The 19,910-nt window shown below is 45.7% G+C and overlaps 1 protein-coding gene across 1 annotated transcript in view; it reads right to left on the reverse strand.

Moving 5' to 3' along the window:
• The window catches only part of LOC115374083 (atrial natriuretic peptide receptor 1-like), a 93,297-nt gene that overhangs the window by 34,135 nt on the left and 39,252 nt on the right, over nt 1-19,910 (reverse strand). Inside the window, exons 4-5 of the mRNA XM_030072816.1 lie at nt 16,908-17,021; nt 11,056-11,191 (exon numbers count right to left, since the gene is read on the reverse strand). Of these exons, the coding sequence (XP_029928676.1) occupies nt 11,056-11,191; nt 16,908-17,021 (250 nt within the window). The remainder of the gene's footprint in view (nt 1-11,055; nt 11,192-16,907; nt 17,022-19,910) is intronic.

Here is a 19,910-nt window from a genome sequence, read left to right on the forward strand (position 1 = left end):
GAAAAAAACGATGTTGTGAATTTTTGATCAGCATCATCAAAACATCACATGATGGATGTTGACGTGGCCGGGTGGAGGCCCAGCGTCCAGTTTAGACGCTTCACTGCTGTTCGTCTCCTTCATGTTGCTCACTGGTTCCTCTGGCTCGGTCCAGTTCCTGGGAAAGCATCACGAGGAGCCTCCTGCTGTCCGGCTGCTCCTCCCGTCCCGTCGCTCTCAGCTGGACCGTGACCCTCCTGCCCCCCCGTCTCCGTCCTCTGCTCCCTCTGATCCGGGACCATCTGCCTCTCATTTCCCTGCATCTGAACGTTTGTCTCTGTCATGTGGATGTGACCTTTGTGCTCCTTGTTGGCCTGTGATGTCACCAACCTGCGACCTGAGGCTTATTCCACTGATTTAAAGGCACAGTAAACCCTCCACTGTAAACTATCCAGCCAGCGTTTCATTTCTCTTTCTAGATAAATTCATCCCTGAGCAGCGATCAACATCAACAAACCATCAGCTCATCAGGATAATGAGAGTCAACAAGCGAGACCCCGACAGAGCGGCCTTCATCAGCTCCTCTTCATCCTCCAGTTTGGAGGATGGGCGGGGCGGGGCGGGGGGCGGGGGTTGGAGGAGGGCGTGCCCCCCCCCCCAATCCTGGGAAAAACAATAGCTGCCTGCCCCCCAAAAAAATCACTGGAAACCAAACAATATGACTCTAAATCACACAATATATTTTGAAAGCACTTGAGTTAATTATAGATGGAAAACTGTGTTTTTAAGGTTAGAGACACACACACCCTGTCACACTGCACTTCCTGTGTGTGTGTGTGTGTGTGTGTGTGTTTGTGGTGGCCTGTCCACCTCAATAACCTGTGATTTCAACAAAAACACACACACAAACACACAAACCCACCACACCTCCGTTAAGCCTCAGTGACTCTCTCACCGCTCGGTCGCCCCCCCCTCACCCCAACCCCCCCCCACACTCCCACCCCACCCGTGACCTTTTGACCCCTCCAAAATATACATCAGCTCCACGGACCGCCCAGAGACAAACACACGGCCAAACCAAACACTCCAGGACGAGTGTGTGGACGGGTTGAGCTGGTAAACACACCCAACCTGACAGAGGCATGAAAGAGAGAGAGAGTGTGTGTGTGTGTGTGTGTGTGTGTGTGTGTGAGGGGGTAAATGATGTAAATCACCTCGGCCTCCCGGTGACGCACAAAACCTTCTTTTCTTAATGATAAAAGAGCTGACACGGCACATTTCAGAGCAGTTACCAAGCATGATGACGTCCTGGGTGCACACACACACACACACACACACACACACACGCAGCATGTGCAGTGTTCTGTGAAAGATCTGTGGTATAAATGTGAGCCTCCTCTTCCTCCTCGGTGCAGCGCGGGGCAGCAGAGCGAGTCGCCCTGTTTGTTTAAATTAACTTCCCGTAGAAAACGTCTGCGTCGCCGACGGAGCAGCCGCACGGCGCCGAGCGAAGCGACGTGTAAAACAAAATGTACAAACTCCACGTTCCTGCTGATCTCCTCCCAGAGCGAGCAGTGGGCTTTCAGAGCTGCCACATCACTCCTCCTCCCTTTCCTCCATTCATTCCACTACGATATGAACATGAACTTTCAGAGCCTTCACACTTTCTTCACTCCAGTTTTCCATCAGCCCAATAAAGTCCTCCACATGAGTTTTCCTAAAAGCAGCAGCACTGTTGGCTTTTCAGGACTTTTTCACACTGAAACGCTCCCTCCTCCTCCTCCTCCTCCTCCTCCGCCGGGGAAAATAGTCCCTAAGCGGGGAAACGTTTTGCTTTCCACAGCCAATCATCAGCTGTGTGGTTTCTGAATGTTGAGCAGAACATTACAAGGCGGCTGCTTCACACTGCAAAAACTCAAAATCTTACCAAGATTATTTGTCTTATTTCTAGTCAAAATGTCTCATTACACTTAAAATAAGACATGATCACCTCAGAAGTAACTTGTTTTTAGACAATTGTCTCTTGTTTCAAGTGAAAATTTGCTTGTTTCATTGGCAAAATTTGTTTCTTGTTTCTAGCTAATTTTCACTTATTTCAAGTGAATTTTCACTTGAAACCAGTGGCGGATACAGAACATGGCTAATGGGTGGGCCTTAAAAATTCTGGATGGGCCTGTTATTTCATTTTGTTTATTTTTTTAACTGCCTTTTGACAGCGTGTAACGCGACGTCGTCATGCAAGAAAGTTTTTTTTCTTCCTTTTTTGTTTTTGCTGTCTGTTTGCATATTTGTAAACGAGCATAAAATAAACGTTGGAAAAAGGACATTAAAACATTTATTTATTTAGTTTGTTATTTTTTGGTCTTGAATCTGATAGGGTGGGCAAGCTGTCAATCTGGGTGGGCCTACGCCCATCCAGGCCCACCCATAGATCCGCCTCAGCTTGAAACAAGTGAAAATTGTCTAAAAACAAGTTACTTCTGAGCTGATCATGTCTTAAGTTTTTCATTACTTTTAAGTGTAATGAGATATTTTGACTAGAAATAAGACATTTTTTACTTGAAATAAGACAAATAATCTTGGTAAGAGTTTGACTTTTTGCAGTGCAACCACAAACTCACATTTTGACTCTGAGCTGTGAAACCTGTAGCTCCTGCAGGATCTGATAACTGGTTTGTTGACATGGAAAAAGTGGGGGAGTTGTAAATGAACGGACATTCAAAATAAATAAGGAATATGAAATCCACACCGGTGACGATAACACACTCACAGGAAGTGTTGTGCACTGATGTCAGAGCAGCGGAGGGTTTTGCTCTCAGCTGGAGCGACCAGGTGCCGCCCACCTGGCTCATTAACAGACAGATGAACCATCCGGGTGAAGTGGAAAGAATCTGAGTGGCATCTCCGTCCAGCGGCTTCCAGGGAGGCCGGAGGCTGGGAGGAGTCGCCTCTCTGGGTTTGGAGAAGCGCCGACTGCCAGCAGGACCGAGAGCAGGCGAGGAGACTTTTAGCAGTGCTGGCATTTTTCCGTTTCTCTCTCTCTCTCTCTCTCCTTCAGCTTCCGTATTTCAATTCCAAGGTCTTGAGGAGAACCAGAGGAGGAAACATCTGCACGTCCAAAACAGCCGACCGAACTGATGTGCCGTTTCCGGTCGGGCTGAGGAGGCGAAGCGCCGCTCGGCCACGTTCACGTCCTCGCTGACAGACACGCCGCCTTTCCAGAAGTTTCTCTGAAACACGTCTGGGAATCCTCTCAGGCAGGGCTTCTCCATCTGACATGTTCCAGACCACCACATTCATTTCCATAAAGCCACAGACCCCCAGTTTGAAGTGTGTGTTCGCCTCAGGATGCTCGGCTCTGTGCTGCTCATCTGTTTCCATGTCATGCAAGTTAAAACCATCACACGGCTTTATTTTGTACTGCAGCGATTTGCTCCATATTAACCCTTTCACCAGCATTCACCCGCTGGAAACCACAGCAGAAGGGGAGAGGGAATAGAAATGAAAGATGAAAAGATGGAAGCTGCAGCTGCTTGTCGAGAAAAACAGAAGGACTGCAGCGCTGAATTTAAAAGGACTGCATGTGAAGTGTGAAGTCACATTTCTAACTGTATGAGCATGAATGTACGGCTGCATTTGTGTATTTATAGGATGCACAATCATGTATATTTTTCCTTTTTTTAATTAATGCACATCAGTGAACGCCCCGACGCTGAAACTGTTTCAATCCGCGTCAAATCAAAACTTTTACATTTTCTACAACAAAATACAGCAGCTTGGAAGTTTATTTTAGCGAGGTTTTTTGTTTTTTTTACAGAGAAGCCGTGCACGGGCCACTTCTGACTCTGAGAGCGTGAACTTTATGAAAAAGGTTCACACCGAGGTCTGAACCTCATTTTGGATCAGTTTGCATTTTGTACTTTTAAGTTTTAGTCATTAATCAGAGCTTTTTTTTTTTTTTTTTTTTCCCCCAGAGCAAACTCAGCAGAGGAGGCTTCGGTTTCTCGTTCAGCAAACATTATAAGCAAACAGCAGTGAGAAGGTGAAAGGTCAGAGGTCACAGAGTGCAGGTGATAGATGGAGTAAATATTCCCTGGGACGATGATGATGGATGAAGAAAGACGTGGTAAGAAAGGGAGAGAAGGCAGAAAGAACAAGACAAACCGTGTGATCACTTCTCCTGCTCTCTCCTGCCTTTTCTGGCCTTATTCATTACTTTTATTGTGAAAGACGCATAATTATGAAACGTGTTTATTTTAGCGATGCTGCCGATGAAATGAAGCATAAATCAAGCAAATAAACGACTGATTTCATTTGTTTTTTCCATCTGATGCATCCAGAGCTGCCCAGCCCGCGTGGGCCTGCAGAAGACTATTACATAACCAAAACACAAAAGGACTAAATATAAAGCAAAATGCAGAGGACAAGCAGCAGTTAGCAGACAACAAAACAAGAAAATAACATGTTCAAAGAAAGATCGGACTCTTTTCCATACTTTTGATATAAAGCTGGAATATCCTCAATAATACTTCCTTGTACAAATAAGAGGGTGATCCAGGCGCTCCAAATTTTTGAAAATGTGAGGAATTCCATATTAAAAAGCCTTATTTATTAAAAAAGCCGCCATGTTTCGACCTCTGAAGGTCTTCATCAGGGCTGCAGAGACAGGTGAGCCTCCACCTGAGCAGGAGGCAGCCGGACAGCAAAGAGAGAAGAAACTCAACATTTTCAAGATTAAATTTGTAAATTTACGAGGGAAAAAAAAAACTGGGACATTCTGAGATTACAGTGGCAAGTTTCTGAGAAAAAAAAAACGCACTAACTGATGTAATCTCTGGGATTTAGTAAGAAGGAAATCACAGTTTTCTCATCAGGAACCACATGGCTTCACTTTTTCACTTTGCTGAGTCCAGCTCTTGGTGTTTGGTTCCTTGACCAAGAAACAAATTTTTCATAAATTTACAACTTTAATCTCAGATATTTGGTTTTTCGGTTCGATTTTTTGTCTTGGAATATTACCCCCCTTCCCTAATACGCCGTCATAACTGCAGGTTGAAGCAGTTGGTGAAAAAAAATCTTTCAGGTTGTGGTTTATGAAAGTGTGACAGCTTCATTTCCACATTAAGCGCTGATTTCTCTGCCTCAGCTGCTCGTCCTCAGCCCGGCTCCTCTGGGACCCCGTCCGCCTCCACTTTAAAGGTAAACCGCCACTTTGTTGGGTAAAATAAATAAATAAATATATAAATAAAGCATCGCCCTCTGCAGAAACCTTCACTGTGACAGAACGCAGACGTCGGCAGCGAGCGGGTCGGCTCAGGCCAGATGTGTGTGAGGCGATGAAAAGACGTGAAAAACACAAAACGTCTCCACATTGAGGCCGAGGGCAGCCGAGGCCGTGACCCCGCTCACCGCTTTCAAAGCCGCCGCAGAGACCAGCTCCTCCTCCTCCTCCCACCTCACAGCGCCTCGCGCCTGTCTGTCCTCAGGACACAAAGATAAATCCCATCAAAAGATCTGGAAATAAAGTGAATTACCAACAACCTCCATGAGCCTGCTGACTGTTGAACAGTCCAACGCAGAAAATAACCTTCTACCAGATAATATTAAAGATATGTTTTCAACCACACACAGAAAAATAAAGGTGCTAACTGGAACCACAAATGTTCTTCGGCGTAATGCCATAGAAGAACCATTTTTGGTTCCACAAAGAACCCTTTAGCAAGAAGAACCATTTGTGTAGATGGTTCTTCCCAAAAGTGCCTCAGGGATCCATCAAAAACTAGTTCCTTTAGGAAGCAGAGCCTTTTCTAAAATCGTTCTTCAGTAGTTTTTCAGAATAAAAGCCTCTCTGAGTGTTTTAAATCAGATGACTGTGTATCAGGTTGAAAACCAACATGAACGTGTTGTTGGCCGGTTCTCCACGTTCCTTGTTCCTTCACTGGGTTCCAGACGAGCTGTTAAAAATGTTTTCTGATGGTTTATAGAGCGAGACATTAATCCATTCACTGAGGAAATAATCTGCATATTAATCCATTCACTGAGGAAATAATCTGCATATTAATTCTTTCACTGAGGAAATAATCTGCACATTAATCCACAAGGAAAATAATTGTTAGCTGCTGCCGCCACCAACTAACTCCAATACACATGAAGAACCTTTAGCACTTTAAAGAACCACAGAGAGTGTGTGAGGAACCAGCCCCTAGATAAAGAGGTTCTTCAGCTGCTGATGGTTCTCTGGAGAACCACAGAGCGTTTTGAAGAACCATTTCAGAACCAGTGTTTTTCTGAGAGTAGAGAGAGTCAGTGTGACGTCACAGGAAATTAATATTTTCAGTAAAATGAGCTTCAGGACAATTATAAAGTTAGAAGTTGCATATGGAAAATGTTTATTCTCCTGTATTTGCTCATTTACAGTTTGTCTTTCCTCGTCATAGCCAGCTCATGAATGTTATATTATATTTGTGTAATATGAGTATAATTTTGCTCCTTATGTAATAATTGTGCTTTGTGAGAAGAGAAGGTGTGATAAGCCGAGGCTTCAGACATCGTTTTCATCAAATATAATCTGTTCAGGAACTTTCCATTATTTTTCATTATTGAGTCTGCCAATCTAAAGACTGATCTAAAGAAAAAAACTGAATTCCTCAGTGAGGACGCGGTCTGGTAAACTGAACACACGGCTGTGTTGTGATGCTTCTTATTAAAAATAAAAATTGGCATAAATTATCATTTGACATAAACTAGCACTTAACTGTCTGACCTTTAACTGGATGCAAATTGCATGATATTTAATCACATTTTACTGATTTCAGCTATGAGAATAAAAGTGGCATTCATTTTCCTCTGGACTTGAAGTTTTTAATGAGAGCTGAAATGACTTTTTGAGATGAAATGACGCTGAGAGACACACAGACCAGCTGTGAGAGCCAGACCTGCTCTCCTCTACATGCAGACACTGTCTTTTCTCCTTAATTACACCTGAAATTAAAACTGGGCGGTTTGCAGATTTGCTGTCCAGACAGTCATCAGCCCGATCTCCCCATCGCCTCTCTGCTCTTGCCGGCTGCATTACGAGGGAATCAAATCTTGGCTGCAGAACAGATTGGAAAATGGATTTCCTTTTCACTCGAGGCAGAGAGAGTTGTCTTCTCTGACTTTTTGGCGTGGGGCGTCAGAAGTGAAGAAGGGCTCTTTTCAGCTGCGGTGAGCTCTGCTGCCGTCGTCCTGCAGGCAGAGGAGCGGCGGCCGCTGGAAGCCGACCAGCTCCAGTCGCTCAGTGAAGCTTCAGAGCGAGCTGACATTTGGAGCTCGTGGGCGGTAAGGCAAACACGCAGCACAGACTGTTTTTCCACAGACCGGCTGAGACTCAATCACCACTTCATGGAACTTAACTAAGCACGGCCAAAAAAAAAAAAAAAAAAAAAAATGTGGAGCACAGCTAACCACTGTCAGCTGTTTTACAAAGATTTAAAAAAAAAAAAAAAAAGCTGAGATTTCTCTGGGTTGCTGTTCCTTTTTGCAGCGAAGCACCAGGAAACAGATCTGGCCCGGTGGAGCCCGGACAGACCGTGGACCCACGCCGCTCTGACGGGCCACGCCCCTCTGACAGGCCACGCCCCTCAGCTGATCTCCGCTTCACTCCATCAGCTGATAAGTCTGTCTGGCCTTTTTACTATTTATCTTCTATGTTACCTGACAGGTAGCGGGCCGCATATTATCCCAAGAGCTTGTCCTCCATCGTTAGGGTCCATTTATCACCTGGAAAAGCCCTCGGGCTCTAGTTTCGCAGACCAGGCGAGGCGGGGGCGTAGCGCAGATGCGCTTCGCCAACTGGGTGTGGCCAGGCGGATTTTCCAAGTTTGGCACGCCGTTCTCGGTGGCGCAAGTACTCCGCCATCCCTCCTACCGGCGGAGGGGAGGAGAGAAGGCGTGGAGTGGGTTTGACACAGCCGATTCACATGTAACCAATCAAATGAGCCCCTGTCCTTGCCTTTAAAATGCGCTGCGTGAAGGCGTAATGAAAGTTTACACAGCTGACATGGAGGTCTACTGCCGCAGGCGGAGCGGAGCCCAGGAGACAGGCACGGAGCGGAGACCGGCGAGCAGTGCGGACACGTCACCAAAACCTCACAGGCAGGCTTCCGGAATGTCAGGCACATGAACAATGCAATAAATACAGAAAAAAACACTATTCAATGCTACGATCACAATCAGCACATACATATATCTCCATATCAACTGCCCCGTCACAGCTGATGTCAGATCAAAGGAGATTGGCACCGTTTGTGCTGATTGTGAGGTTTTGGTGATGTGCGCCAGCCAGCCAAACTTCCACTGCGCCGGCTCCGCTCCGCCTTGCGCTGAAAGTAGACGTGGTTTCAGATGGCGAGCTTTTGGCACACCTCGGCGAAGCCTTTTGGCACGAAACTGTCACTGCGCCAAGCCGAATCTGTCGGCACCTCCCCCCGCTGCGCCGCCACTCCCATCTCGGCGAACCTCCGCCTGCGAAACTTGGAAACCGTCCGCCTCTGCCGTTTCGCCGGTCGAAACTAGCTCTGCGCGGGGTTCGCCTCACTGCACCACCCCGCGCTGCGCCGGGAAACTAGAGCCACTCGTGTTGCCTTCAGCGTCGTCACGTAAAGTCCAGCAGAACGTTCCTGTGGCATGCACTGCCATAGCCAAAACACACTACCCTCATTAAAAATGAATGAGATTCTTTGTTTGCCAAAATCATTAAGAAAAAAACAAATCTTATACAAATCAAATAACCCACTATAATCACATTAATGTCACACGACTATTAATCAGCTAATTTCTGAGCGTTTCAGATACAGAAAGGAAGAGAAGACGCACGGCCAAGGCCTCATTCAAATGGAATATGCTGCTTTACATGCTGTTTACACGCTGTTTACATGTTGTTTACACGCTGTTTACATGTTGTTTACATGCTGTTTACACGCTGTTTACATGTTGTTTACACGCTGTTTACATGTTGTTTACATGCTGTTTACACGCTGTTTACATGTTGTTTACATGTTGTTTACATGTTGTTTACATGCTGTTTACATGTTGTTTACACGCTGTTTACATGTTGTTTACATGTTGTTTACACGCTGTTTACATGTTGTTTACATGCTGTTTACGTGTTGTTTACATGTTGTTTACACGCTGTTTACGTGTTGTTTACATGCTGTTTACGTGTTGTTTACATGCTGTTTACACGCTGTTTACATGTTGTTTACACGCTGTTTACATGCTGTTTAAAGGCTGTTTACATGCTATTTACATGTTGTTTACATGTTGTTTACACACTGTTTACATGCTGTTTACACGCTGTTTAAAGGCTGTTTACATGCTATTTACATGTTGTTTACATGTTGTTTACACACTGTTTACATGCTGTTTACATGCTGTTTACACGCTGTTTAAAGGCTGTTTACATGCTATTTACATGTTGTTTACATGTTGTTTACATGCTGTTTACACGCTGTTTAAAGGCTGTTTACACGCTGTTTACATGTTGTTTACACACTGTTTACATGCTGTTTACATGTTGTTTACATGCTGTTTACATGCTGTTTTAAGGCTGTTTACATGCTATTTACATGTTGTTTACATGCTGTTTACATGCTGTTTACATGTTGTTTACATGCTGTTTACACGCTGTTTAAAGGCTGTTTACATGCTATTTACATGTTGTTTACATGCTGTTTACATGCTGTTTACATGCCCCGCATCAAATCAGGACACAGAGTCATATTCAGAATAATAGCAGAAACTGAGTGTGAATGTAAATGAACTGAATGAGGAGCGATTTGATTTTGTTTTGGACGACCTCGTTCAGAGTCTGGTGATCTGGAGCCGGACGCCGAGCAGACTCAGCGCTCACGCTCCACGTTTAGCCGTCAGCTGACACTGTCGCATTTACCCACTTACAAATTCATCAAACGTCTTTGAGCAGACATTAAACAGATACGATCTTCAGCGTCTTCAGAGAAGAATAAAACCCAACATGAAGCCACACAAACCCTCTGGCTGTAACGTGGAGCCGCGGCTCGCTGAGCAGCCGTCCTGACCGACACCTTCAACAGCAGATCATAACGAGCCTGGCCCCGGTGTCAGCGGCAGTGTGTGTGTGTGTGTGTGTGTGTGTGTGTGCGTGTGTCGGTGTCACCATGTTCAGAAGGAGTCATCATTCTCATTCAGGAGTGAAACCCTTCAGAGCAGCTTCCTCCGCCTTGTTTGTACCCAGGGAAGGATTTTTTTGATTTTTATTTTTTTTTACTGAGCGTGTGTGTTCTTTTATCGAGCTCTTCCTCGATTCACCTTCCCACAGTTTCCACACACTCACATCCACAGCAACACACACTCGCGGCTCATCACCCTGCAGGGCGAGCGCTCGGCCTCTGGCCCGGCAGGAGACCTCCAACGTTTGATTTGGTCTTTTCAGGCTCACAAACACCGAAACCTGACCGGCAAACTGGCAACAAGCAAACAGTTTGTGTGTGTGTGTGTGTGTGTGTGTGTGTGTGTGTGTTTGTGTGTGTGTGTGTGTGTGTGTGTGTGTGTGACTCCAGGGATCAGATGCATAAAACTGTGTGTCGACTCAAGACTAAAACCGTGTATCTGCACAAAGCCAGAGACATGCAGACGCTTTCTTCTGGTCAGATTCATGAAAGCCTCTGTTTTATAAATCTCAGTCTATGGGGTACCTGCTTTGCACGTGCACGAGCCTCATGCACGCTCCCACAATCAGCCATGAATGGAGTTTGACACGCTCACTTCCACATAAATCCCTGTGGATCCACTTTTTTCTGTATGTTGTTGCTTTTTATGTTTTCCTCTCCCTTGAAAAGCTCGTCTGCTGTAATGTACAAAATGTGCCACAAACACGGGGGCGGTGTTCCGGTCTTACCAGGTACCCGCCAAAATAAAAGACACCATGCTGAAGTGTCCTTGAGCCGCAGGTCGAGGGATGCTGCGGCTGACTCTGACCTCTGACCTCTGACCTCTGACCTCGTGTGGCGAACATAAGAACCTAAAGCGTGCGTGGAGGGTCGGGGTCACACTGACCGTGGTAGGTTCGGTTCCACATCCTCATGGTGACGTTCTTCCCCGGCGGCCGGCCCCCGGACGCCGTCAGGCTCTCGTTCAGGGCGTGGGTGTAGAGCATCAGGCCGTCGTAGAAACCGCCGGAAATAATGTTCATCTGGAAGACAGCAGACAGGAGAGAGCGGCGACGTGAACAGAGAGCGGGACACCTGAAGCTCTCGCAGAGTTTTTAATTCATTTCTGTTCATTTCTGTTTTTATTTTTGTCTCCTCTTTTTTAATAACGTCTCAGACTCTCTGTACGGCGGCGCATCAGGGCCACAGAGCTGCGGGAGTGAGGGGGGGAATACTCTGAGAAAAAGACTACGAATTTTTTGAGATTAAAGTTGTAAAATAAATTAAAAAAAATACTCACAAATTTACAATAAAAAGTCAAAAATTCTGAGATTGTAAAGTTACAAATTTACAAGAAAAAAACTGGAAATTCTCTGAAATTAAAGTCGTAAATCTATAAGAAAAAAATTCTGACATTAGGAAGTCACTCATTTACCAAAACAAAAGGGGGAAATAGTTTTGCTTTTTTCTTTTCTTACTTACTTTTTTTTATTTATTTATTTATTTATTTTATTTTATTTTTTTGGTCAAAGAATCAAGAACCAAGAACTGGATTCAGCAAAGTGAAGCAAGCCAGAACATTTGGGGGGTTTTTTTGTCATACTTTTTTTTTTTTTTTTTTTTTTAATTTGCCACTTTCAGAATATTACCCTCCTCCCTCCCCCAGCTCTGTCTTTTTTTTTTTTTTTTTTTCATACGTCATTGCACTTTTGCACAGAGGAATAAATGTGAAACCGGTGCAGAGAAAACACAAAGGCCGACGCCCAGAAGAGTCCCGAGCTCAGCAAAACAAGAAAACCCAGGCAGAGGGCGGGGTCTCTGCAGACACACACACACACACACACACACACACACACCAACACACTCTGCTAGTGGCTCAGCAGTCATGATGGAGGGGATCAGTTCTGTGTGAGCCTCTGATTGGCTGCAGGGGACGAGCCTCAGCTCAGGGAGGGGCTGTGTGCTCTGAACAGCGGCGATGAGTTTAATTTCCATCCTGTAAATCTGCTGACTCCGCCCTCGGAGGAAAGGCTGAGGCGACCGGGCCGGCGGCGCGGCGTCTGCAGCCTCAAACGCCCTCTGATTGCATGGTAATTGCATTTGCAACAGGGAGCTGGTATTGATGTCGCCGCCGCAGTGGAAGGGCTCGCCGCTGCAACAAAGTGCGATGGCCATCTCACCGGCACTTAATGTGAAATCAATGCATCATTAGGCCGGCGTTACTTTCCAACGCGGCCGGCTGCCTCTCACGCCAGCGGCCTGGGAGCTTGAGCTCATCTTCCTGTCGGGCTGCTGATTAAAGCGCTCAGCGTCGGTCAGCGCGTCGGTCAGGCTGACGCACGCCGCCCGGCCGAGCTCGCTGCAAAGCCACACGACTTCATCTGAAATTCTAGCGGAGACCCCGAGGTTTCCAAACATCCCAAACATGAGCCGCTGAGCTCCAGGGAAATGTGTCTAAAATGATGCACGAGACATTATTTGATTATCTGACACACCGTTTGATGTGATTCTGCAGCCGGACAACAAAACAGCGGCGTCTCGGCTCTGAATATTTCCCTCAGAATCAGAGTGACGGAGACTGATGCTGCTATACGGACAAAGAAATGTGTTTTTTCTGTGAAGCTCAAGTTCAAGTTTTATTCGTCACATGCATGAATGTACGGGTACAGCAGCAGTGAAATGTAATTGCAACAACTCCGGCACTGTGCAAGTAAAAATAGATAGAATAAAATAGTTAAAAAAATAAAATAAAGATAAAATAGAAGTGTATATAAGATTCCTATATACAATGTACAACCTATGTACAATATACAACAATATACAATAAGTACAAATAGTTAGAAGGCAAAACCCTGAAGAACAACGCGCTCCGACGGAGGGTCAGAGTTAGCGTGAAACCATGAGACCAAGCTATGAAGCAAAGGGGAAATTCTAAGGGAAATGAGCCTTTAAAGGGGTAAATACCCCCTTAAAGTCCAGCGTCACAGCAGACCGAGCTCGGTCACAGCATCACGTCGCCTGGTTTCATGTTTAGGCTCCAGTTTCACGCAGCGCTGCAGCTCAGCTTTCACTTTTGTGCATCTAAACAGGTTTTCAGCGTCGTATCATCTGTTTAAGCGTCTTCCCTCGGCTGCTTACTCCACACTCAGCGTCACTGTAGTAAAATAGTACATTTAAAACCAAAGCCTCTGTATAATAAATCCAGTATCTTCATGTGCATGTCTGCTGAAATCAAAATGAACTGAAACTTTCTCCTTCGCCTGCCATCGTGCACAAGGGACATTTCTTTTTATTCGCTGACATTTCAGTCCAAACTGACCTTCATGCCAGTGTTAAAATGCCTTTTTGGAGATCCACTATGACATTAAAATCATATTTAAAAAAAAAAAAAAAACATGTCTGAGAGCATTTCAGTTAAAATCAACGAGTTGAAAGTTTCTCCTTCACCTCGTTCGAAAATCATCTTTAGAGCTAAAAAAGGTGATTCTGTTTGGGCTTTCAGACTGATCACAGGAATCTCACACATCTCACACATCTCACACATCTCACACTCTGCAACCGTGCATGAGGATCGTTTTTTATTCAGAGATTCAGTCCCAGTGGACTCTGGTGAGCCCAGGATTTCATTTCTGCATTGAAGTCCCGTTCCTTGTTTCTTGTTTTGATGTGAAGCAGTGGATCTCTGAGCGGCGGCTCACACCTCCCTGCTTCAGCAAACACATCAAACTGCAGACACAGCGTCTCAGAATGCCCACACATCCCAGACGTCACTGCGGCCGGTCCTCCTCCTGAGCTGTGATGACGCTGAGGCTCGGCGGCGGCCATGACGGACACGAACATCAGACAGACACATCAGGAACAGCTGCTTGAAATGTGAGGGAGGTGATTCAGTCAGCTGGACAGACAGACAGCAGGATGATGATGATGATGATGATCTGGTCCAATCTAGTCTTCTACAAAATAAGGAGTGTGTGTGTGTGTGTGTGTGTGTGTGTGTGTGTGTGTGTGTGTGTGTGTGTGTGTGTGTGTGTGTGTGTGTGTGTGAGGTTGGAAATGAACAAATGAAATGATGTGTGTTGTGTCCAGAGCTCTGTTCTTCTTATGTAACGAGCTGTGGTTTCCTTTGATGTGTCCTGCCACTGTGATCAGTCAAGTTACATCCCATTTAATCTTCTGTGTGTGTGTGTGTGTGTGTGTGTGTGTGTGTGTGTGTGTGTGCGCAGGAGGCTGCGTGCTGCAGTGTCGAGCTCTCTGTCTGTTAATCACATTACCTTCCCTCAGCTGTCTGTCTGCTGCTGATTAACCGGCTTCACAAAGCTGCCAGACTACCAGCCACACACACACACACACACACACACACACACACACACTGAAGATCAAATGAGTTTGGATGTCTCACAGGCGCAGGCAGGTGCAATATGCAACTTTTTCAGATAAAAATGAAAGAAATAGACATGGAGTTGGCCGGGCAGCTCCCAGCACGGCACCATGCGTCTGGAAAAAACTTCCAAACGTTTTTTATTTTTGTGTTTCACTGCAAAAATAAAAAACGTTAACCGTTATCAAGGCGTCTGCTGCCGTTTCCCGGGCTCCAGGGGCGTTTCCACGGCAACAGCAGCGCGGTTACAGGTAAAGCTGAAGGCGGCTCAGGCTCAGGCTCAGGAGGAGGCACCTGAGCCGGAGCCGGAGGGGAAACTTCCAGAAATCCTGCTTTTTGAAAACAAATTAGCACATAAATAAGAAAACTGTCAGCCGAGGGTTTTTTTTTTTAACTTTATGGAATTCCCTCCCCGAGGCCGTGAGAGCTGCGACTCGCTCTGTGAGCATCTCCGAGCCACAGCGGAGGACTGATTTATTCAGCATCGCTTTGAACCACCACTCTTCCTTTTGTTTCATTTTGTTCTTTTGCAGGTTTTCCAGTTTTCATGTCTAGTCCAGTCATTTTAAGCCAAATAAGGAGTCAAAGTCAAACAAATTGCAACAGAAGCAAACTCAATTGATTTTGTATCCTCAGTTTGTCCTGAGTGAGGGGGAAAAAAGCCCCAAAGAATCCCACTGGGGGAAAGTTTCAAAAAAGACCAAAATACAGCCCATTCAAATGCCTATTAACTTTCTCCTCATGTGAATAGGGTAAAAATTTTAACCTTTAGGTATCACCATGAAAATTGCTGAGTTGATTACTTACCTTAAGACAAATAAAAAATGTATTGCAAGTTTGTTGAAATTGTTTACTGACATGAGCAAATGGTGCATATTTGTATTATGTACACACTAATTTGCATAAATGCTACAACAGATATAAACCTTGGGTATAGTTTCTCAGAGTGACGTCAGATTGAGGCTGCAGGGTTTGTGGATTTTGTGACGTGAGAAAAATCTGGATGGAAACCAGACGCACCAGAACGTGAGCTCGCTGCTTATACTCAAGTGATTATCCTCATGACTTTGTCAGTTTTTTCCTGTAAATTTACCACCTTAATCTCAGAGAATATTCTGTTTTTTTATCTCGTAAATTTGTGACTTAATAATCTCGGAATATGACTTTTTTCTCATAGATTTACAACACGAATCGCAGAATTTCTTTGAATTTCTTTGAGTTTTTTTCTCACAAATTTGTGACTTTATACGTTTCACGTTTTTTTTCTCAGAATATTATTGACCGGCTCACTCCACTCCTACGTGTGTGTGTGTGTGTGTGTGTCTCTGTGTGTGTGTGTGTAACGTTTTAATCCCCAGTGAAGGACGAGCTTGAGGTTTCAGGACATTTCCACACCAGAGAGACGACAATGAAACACATTTTTAATGAGAAATGACACATTTGAGCTGAGCAGCGTTCACCTGCGCTGCAGTGTGAGTGTGTGTGTGTGTGAGTGTGTGTGTGTGTGTGTGTATGTGAGTGTGTTTCCTGCAGGCACAGATCTGACCCGGGAACAGCAGCTGCTTCCATCAACAGCTGCTTCTCCAAAAAATTAAAATATAAATGAGAGCGCTGCCCTCGCCTACCTCCTCTGTCTCTCTCTTGTGCGTATGCATCTATTTGTGCATGCATATGTGTGTAATGTGTGTGTGTGTGTGTGTGTGTGTGTGTGTGTGTGTGCGTGTGTGTGTGTGTCAGGCAGTTGCACAAGCTGTCATGTTGAACCTTTGTGGAGGACGAAATGAGGAGATAAGATCAGCTGACTGAATTAGCTTCTGGTGCTGTAGCTGCTGTGCATCACACACACACACACACACACACACACACACACACATACACACACCATCCCCACTCTTTTAAGGAAATTGTTTTTGAGGATTTTTCAGGGGTGATATGCTAACATCTTATCGATATCGTGATATGAAGTTAAATCTGGTGGGATGGATCAGATCAGGTGATGACGGTAAACAAACACATTATTCTGAAATTATTCGCTGCAGCTGTTTTCTCACGTGCTCGTCGTCTCCACGTCACTGATGATCGTTTAGCAAAAGTCTCTGGTGCGTAAATATTTTTTGAGAGCAGCATCATCATCCTGTCAGCACATAAAGATGAAAACACGGTGAGATTTGATTTTTTTACACACACACACACCCTGTCATAAGTGCCGTCTGACGCTGGTTTTAAAAGCTGAAACTGACGCGGTGCAGATTTCCCCACAGCATCGTCACAATGTCCATATCGATATTTGGTCAAAAATATGTTTGATTTTTTTGTCCGTATTGCCCAGCTCTATTTCATGCTCGTTCTCACACACACACACACACACACACACTCCTCACCAGCGAGTCCTCCACGGTGTAGTTGAACATCCTCTTGGCGTCCGTCTTCAGGTGCCGGACGAACTCTCTGTACTCGGGGTTCTGAGGCTCTCGGTACGTCAGGATCTTCACACTCTGCAAACACACACACACACACACACACACATTTAGCCTTTTTCAAAAATAATAACACACGTTCATCCTGGGTGCGTCGTGGCATGAACGGACAGCTGCCTTCCCAAACAAGCTGCACAAAATGAAGCCATCACTTTATTTCCAGCAGGGCTGCTGGGTGGATCTGTGTCGCAGCAACAACGAATCCAAATCATCTGCTGCCCAGAAAGTTCTTTTGAAATGATGCTGCTTATTGGAAGCTGATTCATAGCCTCTCGGGCTAACGCTGCTGTTGAAACATGTTGTGGCAAAGCCTCCAACAACATCTGAGACTCAACATTTAGTCATTAGAGGTCAGATCAGCTGCTGCTGCTGGACATCTGCTGTTCCAGTGTGAAGCTGCACAGGCCGAGGAGAACCTGAGGAGAACCTGAGGAGAACCTGAGAGGAACCTGAGGAGAACCTGAGGAGAACCTGAGGAGAACCTGAGAGGAACCTGAGGAGAACCTGAGGAGAACCTGAGGAGAACCTGAGGAGAACCTGAGAGGAACCTGAGGAGAACCTGAGGAGAACCTGAGGAGAAACTGAGGAGAAACTGAGGAGAACCTGAGGAGAACCTGAAGAGAGCCTGAGGAGAACCTGAGGAGAAACTGAGGAGAAACTGAGGAGAACCTGAAGAGAACCTGAGGAGAATCTGAGGAGAAGCTGAGGGAGAGGTGCTGCACACACTCCCCTCAGCTTTATTAACCTCCCTGCTTTACTTTCCAGGCCTTCTGCCATGAAAACACAACACACTGTGGATCACCCTGTGGATCACACTGTGGATCACCCTGTGGATCACACTGTGGATCACCCTGTGGATCACACTGTGTGAACACTGTGGATCACCCTGTGGATCACACTGTGGATCACCCTGTGGATCACACTGTGTGAACACTGTGGATCACCCTGTGGATCACACTGTGGATCACACTGTGTGAACACTGTGGATCACACTGTGGATCACCCTGTGGATCACACTGTGGATCACCCTGTGGATCACACTGTGGATCACCCTGTGGATCACACTGTGTGAACACTGTGGATCACCCTGTGGATCACCCTGTGGATCACACTGTGGATCACACTGTGGATCACACTGTGGATCACACTGTGGATCACACTGTGGATCACACTGTGTGAACACTGTGGATCACCCTGTGGATCACACTGTGGATCACACTGTGTGAACACTGTGGATCACACTGTGTGAACACTGTGGATCACACTGTGTGAACACTGTGGATCACACTGTGGATCACCCTGTGGATCACACTGTGGATCACACTGTGTGAACACTGTGGATCACCCTGTGGATCACACTGTGGATCACACTGTGGATCACCCTGTGGATCACCCTGTGGATCACACTGTGGATCACACTGTGTGAACACTGTGGATCACACTGTGTGAACACTGTGGATCACCCTGTGGATCACACTGTGGATCACCCTGTGGATCACCCTGTGGATCACCCTGTGGATCACACTGTGTGAACACTGTGGATCACACTGTGTGAACACTGTGGATCACACTGTGTGAACACTGTGGATCACACTGTGGATCACCCTGTGGATCACACTGTGGATCACACTGTGTGAACACTGTGGATCACACTGTGTGAACACTGTGGATCACCCTGTGGATCACCCTGTGGATCACACTGTGGATCACCCTGTGGATCACACTGTGGATCACACTGTGGATCACCCTGTGGATCACACTGTGGATCACCCGGTGGATCACACTGTGGATCACCCTGTGGATCACACTGTGGATCACCCTGTGGATCACACTGTGTGAACACTGTGGATCACCCTGTGGATCACCCTGTGGATCACACTGTGGATCACACTGTGGATCACACTGTGGATCACACTGTGGATCACACTGTGTGAACACTGTGGATCACCCTGTGGATCACCCTGTGGATCACCCTGTGGATCACACTGTGGATCACACTGTGTGAACACTGTGGATCACACTGTGTGAACACTGTGGATCACACTGTGGATCACCCTGTGGATCACACTGTGGATCACCCTGTGGATCACACTGTGGATCACACTGTGTGAACACTGTGGATCACACTGTGTGAACACTGTGGATCACCCTGTGGATCACACTGTGTGAACACTGTGGATCACCCTGTGGATCACACTGTGGATCACCCTGTGACCCAGTGTGAACGTCAACTACAAACTCATACAGTCCATTTTTCCCCAGACACAACTGAATAACTTTATAAACTTTATATCACAAAAATATCACAGAAACATTAGAGGCGACGCTGTGAAAGGCTGGTATGTTTGGCACTAAGCAAACTCCTCCACTGACGCCGTGACATCAGCTGAATGTTTACACCTGTTGCTATGGTAACGTGAACCACCGGGAAATGCTGTGATTACACCTGTTGCTATGGTAACGTGAACCACCGGGAAATGCTGTGATTTGCTGTGAACCAATAAGGCCACACCGGCTCTATCTGTTTGGTTTCTACATCCGGAACACAGCACCGCTGCGTAGTGATACAGCGGCAGGACTACGACTGAAAGTAGTTCTGGAAGGGAGGGAGAGGGACACAGAGAGAGAGAGAGAGAGAGAGAGAGAGAGAGAGAGAGAGGCAATAACAATTTAAATACAATTAAAAAGAAAAAAAGAGCTCCAATTAAGTTAACTAATCAATTATAAATATGATAATAGAGTAAATATTTCTCTAGTAGAAATGCTGAACACGGTCTGCTCAGATGTTAAGACTGTCCTGCTTTTCTCAGTTCATGTCATTATAAAATTAATACTTTGGGTTTTTTTCACAGTTTATATACTAAATGATTAACTTTCAGAAAAAAAAAAAGTTTGATTAAATATTTA

The sequence above is a fragment of the Myripristis murdjan genome, chromosome 16 (assembly GCF_902150065.1).
Source record: "Myripristis murdjan chromosome 16, fMyrMur1.1, whole genome shotgun sequence".
Classification (NCBI taxonomy): domain Eukaryota; kingdom Metazoa; phylum Chordata; class Actinopteri; order Holocentriformes; family Holocentridae; genus Myripristis; species Myripristis murdjan.